Genomic DNA, 8,869 nt, shown 5'->3' with positions numbered 1-8,869 from the left:
GCCAGTCTGGCCCGGGACCCGCGCTCGCCCGCCTTGCTCAGGTGAGCCGCCTCCCCCTTTGGCCAAAGGAGAAAGGGCCCTGGCGGGGGGGCGGCAGAGGGGTCCCCTGGAGCGGGGAGGAGAGGTCCCCGGCAGGCAGAGAGGTCTGCAGCCGCGGGGAAGGGAGCCCAGGCATCCCGGCGGGGAGCCGGGCAAAGGCACTGCTGCCCGGCGTGCTCCGGAGGGGCAGGGCAGGGGAGCGAGCTGGGGGGAACAGGGAGACCTCATCCCTGGAGCTGGGGCGGGGCGAGGCTGCTGGATCCTTTCTGCTTCGGGATTCACTAATTTCATCCTCCTGGGGCAGCAACGCGGTACCTGCCGTGGGTGCGAGCTGCGCCGTTCCGCTTGTGCTTGGGGAACGGAGCGGTAGGGCCGGGTGGAGGGAGGGAATGCGCAGCTCGGGTGGTACTCGCTGGAAGCAGCACGGGGATAAACTTGGGAGAGGAGCTGCTTTGCGAGCACAAGAAAAGGAGAAGGAAACTGCCGAGCAGAGGGGTTACGTGTGGTGGGGCTGGGGGCTGCTAACTCTGCTGCTCCATGAGATAGAAATCATCTGAGTCCTCGGGTAGCTTTGCAGATGTTTGCCGGGGCACTGTCAACATAAAGTCAAATAAATGCTGAGGAAGGTCTGTCACCATCAAAGCTGAACCAAGAGATCCTAAAAATGAAGCCTTTTTTCCCCCTTGGGTAACACTGAGCAACTCTGGACTGCCAAGTGATGGTGTTCCCTGCCTGTTCTTTCGGCTCTGACCTCTCTCTCGCTTTTTCCCTGCTTTTGCTCTATTGTTTTTTGTACTCTATTCCTTTTGAGTCTACTCTTTTGGAAGCTATCTTAATTCTTTCCTTTTCATCTGTCTGATCCCATTTTTCAGCCCCACACTATTTCTCCAGTCCTGATTTCCCTCTTCTCACCACTTTCATCTTTCCCTCCTCACCAAGGTGGGGAGAAAGGTGACATCAGCTTTATTGGAAAGTGCTCAGGTTTCCAACCGCCAGCCCCAGCCACACACCTTGGGGTTCAGTCTGGGGCCAGCCTCGCCACTATGGGGAGCAGGAAGTACTTGGTGGCCTCTAATCTGCTGTGTGTCACCACCGAGGAGATAGTGCTTGTGCACCCGGCATCCTCCAATGCCTCACGGTTTCCCCCAGTGAACGCCGGGTGTCGGTGCTGCATATCCTGCATGGGGTATGCGCAAGTCGCAGAGGCAGACCTTATGCTATTTTATAAACCTGCTTAGTTAAAGCTAACGCTTGTCCTAGTGTGGACTCTTAATCTCTCTTGGATACAAAAGCAATTGCTTTGGCTGTCATTGATGGAAATTGGGACTGATGGTCTAAAGTTAGTTTTACGTCAGCCTTCTCACGAGACTGGTGTGTTAGTTTTGTATAAACAAAACAAAAAAATTCTAGGGGAGAAGGATGCTTAGGACAAAAAAATACCTGTTTTGAAGTATTGCCTTACTTTGCCCCCAGGATTTGATCTCTGGGGCACGTCTCCCCCTTGCTGCCTCGCCGATGCTCTCCTGGCCCACTTGTCCGGCAGCATCTATGTTGCACAGTGTAGAGGGCTGGGGCACAGGGCCAGCGAGGGGTCAGGAGTGCCCTGAGGCTACTAGATAGCCCCAGGTCACCTACCGCAGCGCGTCCCTCTGAGCATTTGCCATGTTTAGGCCCTACACCGAACCCATAGTCTGCACAAATATAGTGTTTCCTCTGTTTCTTGACATCCCTTCCTCAGCAACCCCAAACTGCGTGCCCTGGCAACGGCCCTGTCCCCAGGCTTCCTGAGGTTCGGTGGCACCGAGACAGATTTTCTCATCTTTGATCCCAACAAGGATTCAACTTCAGAAGAAAAAATCCTCTGGGAACTTCAGGCCCAGCAAGGTAAAACGGGCATCAACATGTTAGACTCGAAACCATCCTGGGTTTAGGAGGTGGCTTTGATGCAGGCTGGGAATGCCACAGGGGCATGGCGGCAGCGCTGGGGGACCTCCACGGGGTCACCATTGCTCTCCTCCATGGAGAGGAGATCCATGGACCTTCAGCATGGTCCATGGGAGGAGCAATGCCAGCCATTGGGAAAATGATGAAGGGTGCGGAACACCTCGTGTCCACCCCAGCGTCTGCTGGGACTCTCTCTTCGCCACCCTGTGCTCCCCGCAGCAGCCTTGGGAGCTGCCCCGCTGCCTGGGAGGCGGTCAAGGTCAGCTCAGAAGTTGTGGTTTCATCACGAAAATTAAGTAATGGATGGAAGAAATAATCTGATAGAACAGAGCGTCCGTTTTCTCTATCTTGGCCAAAGCCAGAGCCAGGCTTGGGGGCGCAGCCTTGCCCTCCTGTCGCTTTGACAGGGCAAGTGCAAACCCACCGGATCACTGCCAACTGCTCGAGCTTGGTCCTGGTGCACGAGGTTTCCCACTGCATTAAAGTCCATTTCCTCTTTAAACTTAGCAAAAGCACATAAAACCTTCTAGAGGTGTTTCAGATTAAAAAATTCCCATCTGTTCCTGTGGTACATAGCACAACAGTGCAATCATACATCACTGTACAACCGGTGATGCTCGGTTTTGAAGCTAAGTGGTACTTTTCCCCCTGTACTGCTTTGCTGAGCAGCCGCCTCCTCCCTGGGTAACTGTGACTCTGGCTCATGCCTCCTTCTCTGGTTATGGCTTGTTCCTGGTTTGCATGCCGAGAAAAAGCATGAGCTTTGAAGAAAAAGTGTCTTATGACTCCTGCCAGTGTTGCTGCCGCACGGAGCAGTCAGCGCTTTTCCCTGCACAAGATGGGCAGCGCAGGAAGCGTTGCCCCATATCTGCCCACAGCAAGGCAGGCCATGAACCCTGCCATACCGCTGCACGCCGGGGTGGCTTATCTGCTCCTCGGGCACTGCAGCCCATGCTTTGTCAGCTCGTTGGAATGAGGGTTTCCGGATGGTGCTCCAGCTAATAGTTTATTGGGGTGTGACCGCCATGATACCAGCCTCCAGAAGCACAGGTCAGTCTTCCCCCACCCCCCCATCTCCATCACCTTAAATTGGGAAATATATGTTTTATATATAAAATACATATTTATGCATCAAGCCAGTCCTCTTTTTCTATGTGGTTAACATTGTGAAGGTAGGGATGCGTTTCACAGAAGTGCACGACTGGGTCTCAGCCTGGCACCAAGCAGTTGTGCTTCCTCCTGAGGGATGCAGCCCTTTGCATGCTGGACCCTGGCCGTGAAGATGAGGACTTAATTGCTATCATCCTTCTTCTGCCCTACAGAGGCTTGTGGCTCGAGGCCTGCATTTGCTGCTGTTGAGAAGTTACTGCTGGCCCAGTGGCCCAGCCAGGAGAAGCTGATTCTTGCAGAGCATAACTGGAAAAAGCACAAAAACACCACCATTACAAGTAAGACTTCGACAGATTTTTCTGCTAGGGTTTATTAACCAGGGGGCTGCAAATCTCTGCTCTGCGGTAAAAGGGCCATAGGCTGTTAGGAGCTGAAACCACTGAAAATGAATATTTTTCTAAAGGGGTGAAATGTTTCTAAGAAATCTCTTTCTACTGTCTGCCACCTTGTATTTAATAGTATTCGGCTGCTGCAGGAGTTGGGATGATCTCAACACCTTGCAGGATGGTGTGTAGTAAGGTCTGGGCTCTTTTGTCCAGCTGGGAGAGCTTGGCACATTTGCAGCACCAGGCTAAATAAATACAGGCAGTAAAGATTGTCGCTTGGCTGGAGCTCAACTAGCATGTCGTAACCTTGAGATAAACATCCCCCCTTTCTCCTCCGTGTAGGAAATACCCTGGATATTCTCTACAGCTTTGCAAACTGCTCAGGGTTTCACCTGATCTTTGGGCTCAACGCCTTGCTGCGGAAAGATGGCTTGCAGTGGGACAGCTCGAACGCCCGGGCACTGCTGGACTACTGTACCTCGCAGAGGTACAACATCTCTTGGGAGCTCGGGAATGGTAAGTGCTAAGCCTGCTTGTGGGCCAGGCCAACGGTCACCTGGAAAGGTACCACCACAGAGTATGGGCTGGTAATTTTGGATGTTTTGGATGACGGCCCATAAAGGCAAGGTGATGTTTTACTGGGAAACATTAAGGTCCTAATTTTTGAGGAGGGATTTCACAGAAGGCCCAATGAATGAGCAAATTGAGATGATTTTGCTGCTCCTACCAAGGCTCTGAGATGAGGTGAATGATGCCCCACGAGGTGCAGGATGTCACCTATGGGGACTGGCTGGGACAGAGTGCTGGAGAGCAGCACGCCACATCACCCGGGCTTGCGGTTTCATGCTCATCGCTTTCAAATATCTCACCTGTACCGTGCCAGATCACGTGATCTATGTACTTCCCATGTAGAACGAGCTGCCCTATTTTGTGCCCCAAAACTAGAGCAGGGTGCTGATGCACGCGTGTCTTCCCCAGAGCCCAATAGCTTCAGGAAGAAATCTGGCATCTACATCGATGGCTTCCAGCTGGGGCAAGATTTTATTCACTTACGCCAACTTCTGAGTAACTATACCCTCTACCGGCATGCGAAGCTCTACGGTCCCGATGTCGGGCAGCCCCGAAAGCACACACAGAAACTGCTGAGAAGGTAGGGGTGTGGGGCCCTGGCAGCATTCCCCGGGGTGGGCAAGTGTGGATAGCAGTGGCTCATCTGCACCCAGATGCAGGGGGCATGAGGAGGCATCGGGGCAGGGTTTTAAGGATTTTCTGCTCCAAATCAATAGTAAGGATGTACAAATGGATACATCCAGTCTATCTGAGAACTAATTTCCTGCATTTTTCCTTAAATCTGAAACATGGAATTTTTTTTCCCTTGACTGGGGATGACTGAAATCTTACCTGCATGCATGAGATGAGCTCAAGGCTTAAATAGTCAGCCAGTTGAAACTAAGACGCTAGCAGTACTTCAGTGATCCACACACTTTTCAATTGAGTGCTGGCTCTAGTGCTGTGTTAACAAGGGCTTTTCACCCTAGAAATCTCCACGTGTTACACAAGCATTAATTCATCCTCCCAGCACCCCGCTGAGGCAGCCAGGCTGCCCAAAGTCCATTTAAAAGCCATCACAAGCGTGGCCCCAAAGCAGTTCACCATCACTACCGCCAGTCAGGGGGAGAGGGGAGGGCTGTGTGTGGCAGTTCGCCCATGGGGGGCTGCAACCCGTCACCTGTCACATGTACCCGCTAACCCCCTGCTCTCCACTGCATCCCCTCTGGTTGCAGCTTCCTGAAATCAGGAGGGAAGGTGATCGATTCTGTCACGTGGCACCAGTAAGTATCACTCAGATACCACTATCACTCTGCTTATTGCCTGTTTTCCTTACAAAATGTCAATTTGAACATCTCAACAGGAAGGAGGGGGTGAAATACCCCTTTCAGCAATTCCTCAGGTGCCTCTCTGCAAACTCCTCTGCTCAGAATAAGAGATGAATTGAGGGAGCACATTACAGAAATGCAGAAGGTCTCCAAGGAGACTACTTGGTGCAGAGACCCAAAAGCAGTGGCAGGGGTTTGTAACATAGGCACAGCAGCGGGGAATGCAACGTGTGCAAGACAGTCACTTTGCTTGCTAAATTTGTGCACTGAGAAAAACTGAAGTGGGATGTGGAGAAAAAGATGGCATGGCAGCTTTATTTCTCAGAAGTGTGCAAGGGGGTAGGCTATATGGCTCTCCCACACACAAGGAGAGTTTCTGCAGCGGTTGAGCCTTTTTGCATATGCCATGTTTCAACATGTACCAAAAGCTAGTGAGATCTGAGCAGCAGTCCCAGTTGTCTCAAAGCTCCAAGTTGCCAACCCTTGCAAATAATAGGCACTTTCCCATGAGAAGAAGGGGGTGTCGTATAAAAGGAAAAGAAGGTAGCTCGGACCTACTCGGCAGAGATGCCTCTGCTGAACTTCTGCAAGAGCAGAAGGTTTTTAATGTAAGGTTTTAAACAACCCGTGGGTGGCTGGGCTTTGAAACGGAGTCAGTACCCCTGACATTGGTGCTCTCCTTGGCATTAGAAAGGCTGAATCTGCTTGAGTGAAAGCTTCACTCCCTAAAAGTAAATTCAGGGAGTCATTGATGACCCAACTCCTTGTAAAAAATGCAGCAGAAGCCTTGTTAGCTGATGTGTTACATGCTGCCTTTTTTCTCTATTTATGTCTGTTCAATATAAATGAAAAGCCCTGCAAGTCTGGCTGACCCTTACCCATAGAGAAGTGCTAGCAGCTTCTCCTGCTCCCTTACGTTTGCTCTCCAGGTCAGTTTGGGCTGTATGTGGGTAACGCCCTCAGATCCCACCCGCAGTACAAACAGCACCAGCACAGTCCCAGCCCTTCGCTTTTGTGCCGTGGCTTAGAGATGTAGTTTTAAAGTGCTCAGGTGGGCAGTGGGGTAAGTTGTCCCCAGGGCACCTGCCATGAACTCCACGTGTTTCAAAGTGATTTCCATGTGAAGGTGGTTTTCTTTCCGGAGTCAAATACAGCATAGTGACATGCAGCAGTCAGGTAACAGTGAGAAAAGATGTACATGCTTATATTATATATATGTATACGTATATGACTTATCTATGTATTTTGAGCTGCTAGCAAGGCATAAAATGTGTCCTCTCCCCTTCCTGGGCTGTTCTTGCCCTGTGGCTGCCTTTGCTTTAAATGGGCATGTGTTATTTTCTTTACTAATTTAGGATTATCAGGTTTTAGCTTCCTCTCGTGGCTGGAAGACTTCAGCTACTTCTGGTAGGACTGAGTGATAGTGTGATGAAATGCAAAAATCACAGGGATCCCAATTTCCTGTTCTTTATTCGGACAAACCAGACTTAAAAGCTCTTCTGCTCATAGTGGAAGGCAACCTTCATCCCGTAGGGATGCCTCCATCCCGTTCCCCTCCAGATGGCCAAAATACCATCTGGAGGTAGGGTTAGGGTTAGGTTAGGGTTACCCTAACCCTAACCCTAACCCTAACCCTAACCCTAACCCTAACCAGAGAGACAGAAGCTGGGATCTGATATTTTTAACATATGACTTGATACAATAAAGCAAGTAATCACATAGGAGTGTCAGACTCCTCAGCAAGAGAAGATTTACAGAAGCAGGCTCTTATTCAGTGATGTTTTCCTCATTCTAAATGAATAGAGGCAAAAAAACCCGTATTACTTCTGTTGATCGTAGTTTCTGTGATATCCTGCCTCCATTGAGGTAATTATACCTGATAGTCCCTTAAATACAAACAACATACCTACGCAATATGGAAAAAAAAAAAAAAGAAAAAGAACTGGACAGAAAAATAGTGCTGTGGATAAATGTATCAAGCAACTGAGTACTTTCAGTAGTGTTTTGTACCAGTGGTGGTATTTTTGCTTAATTTTGGCTGTGGGGTTTTTTTTTCCATTTCCAGTTACTATGTGAATGGACGAAGTGCAACGAGGGAGGATTTCTTGAGCCCTGAAGTGCTGGATACCTTTGTCGCAGCTGTACACGAAGTCCTGGAGGTGCCTTGTCCTGTTCAGTCATTCCCATGTTCAGTTTCCACGGGGTTAGCAGAGAATCCGGAATAAAGTACAATTTCTCACTAGCAGTAAACAGGGGTCCTCAAAGCTTGGGTGCTGCTGTCATTGTAAATTAAAAAAAAAATTAACAATACTAGTAATACAGCTCTAATAGTTTGCCATGCAGCAAGCATGGTGCCAGATACATCACAAACCTACAACGTTCTCACTTATCGATGTAGTCATTACTCAGTGATGTAATTTATGGTCATACCCCTCCCTGCCCTGATGTCTTTGTATTTTGAGATCCTGAGAACAGTATAACTTAGAGTACCCCACTGCTCAGCACAAGAAGACTTACAGGACGTGGCTTTTAGTGGTGTTTGCCTTGTTCTACGTGTGTAGATGTGATTTTGCGGGGGGGAAGTAAATCTGCTTCTAGTCCTTTTGATCAAAATTCCTGTGACATCCCACCTCAGTTGGTATTATCCCTTAAATTCAAATGTCATACGTAGGCATTTGGCTAAAGCACAAAATTTTGTTTGCCCATTATTTCAGTAGCCAAAAAACTTAACTGTTGTCTCTTTCTCTTCTTCCCTACGCCACACCGGCCAGATTGTTGGTGGGACCGTGCCCAACAAGAAGGTCTGGCTAGGAGAGACAAGTTCTGCCTATGGAGGGGGAGCTCCCAGGCTGTCCAACACTTATGTTGCTGGCTTTATGTGAGTACCATGTCACAGGTGTGGGGAAATTACACATTTTATCAGCTGAAGGGGGTTGTCTACCTGCCCCGCAGGAGGAACTCACTCAGGCTTCCCAGGGAGTACAGGCAATGGGTGGGTTGAGGATCGTAACCCTCCCACCGCTCCCTGTGTGCTTCCCTTGTGCCTGAGGTTTGATGTAGGCCCAGGTAATAGCAGATTCCTATGGGAAATGGGGGATGAGAAGCATAAGAAAGTTGTATTTCTGCCCTCGAATCTGCAATGCTAACTCCGTCCTTTTGTGAGGATGGAAAGTCATTCACGAGATGGGTGTCCTTTCCCGATGTCATCCTTTGACCATGGTGAAATAACTAACCAAAGGGAAATTTAGTCATGAAAATAATTTTCTCCAAGGACTTCAATTGTAGCATTTTGTTGAAATAAAAGAATTCAGGCTTTTCTTAGCACTTTGATCAGTTTGTAGATTTAGGGAGATAAAATTGCATGGGAATGTGCGGTTCACACTTATCATAGAATCATAGAATAGTTTGGGTTGGAAGGGACCTTTAAAGGTCATCTAATCCAACTCCCCTGCCGTGGGTAGGGACATCTTCAACTAGATCAGGTTGCTCAGAGCCCCGTCCAACCTGACCTGG

The 8,869-nt window shown here is 49.4% G+C and overlaps 1 protein-coding gene across 1 annotated transcript in view; it reads left to right on the top strand.

Annotated features, from left to right (window-relative positions):
- The window catches only part of HPSE (heparanase), a 15,652-nt gene that overhangs the window by 365 nt on the left and 6,418 nt on the right, over positions 1 to 8,869 (top strand). The window contains exons 2-9 of the mRNA XM_009280271.2: positions 6 to 41; positions 1,778 to 1,923; positions 3,306 to 3,431; positions 3,822 to 3,995; positions 4,458 to 4,629; positions 5,264 to 5,311; positions 7,422 to 7,515; positions 8,128 to 8,234. Of these exons, the coding sequence (XP_009278546.1) occupies positions 6 to 41; positions 1,778 to 1,923; positions 3,306 to 3,431; positions 3,822 to 3,995; positions 4,458 to 4,629; positions 5,264 to 5,311; positions 7,422 to 7,515; positions 8,128 to 8,234 (903 nt within the window). The remainder of the gene's footprint in view (positions 1 to 5; positions 42 to 1,777; positions 1,924 to 3,305; positions 3,432 to 3,821; positions 3,996 to 4,457; positions 4,630 to 5,263; positions 5,312 to 7,421; positions 7,516 to 8,127; positions 8,235 to 8,869) is intronic.

The sequence above is a fragment of the Aptenodytes forsteri genome, unplaced genomic scaffold (assembly GCF_000699145.1).
Source record: "Aptenodytes forsteri isolate BGI_AS27 unplaced genomic scaffold, ASM69914v1 Scaffold227, whole genome shotgun sequence".
Taxonomy (NCBI): Eukaryota; Metazoa; Chordata; class Aves; order Sphenisciformes; family Spheniscidae; genus Aptenodytes; species Aptenodytes forsteri.
Note: the sequence above shows the minus strand (reverse complement) of the source record. Positions and strands in the feature narration are given on the sequence as shown.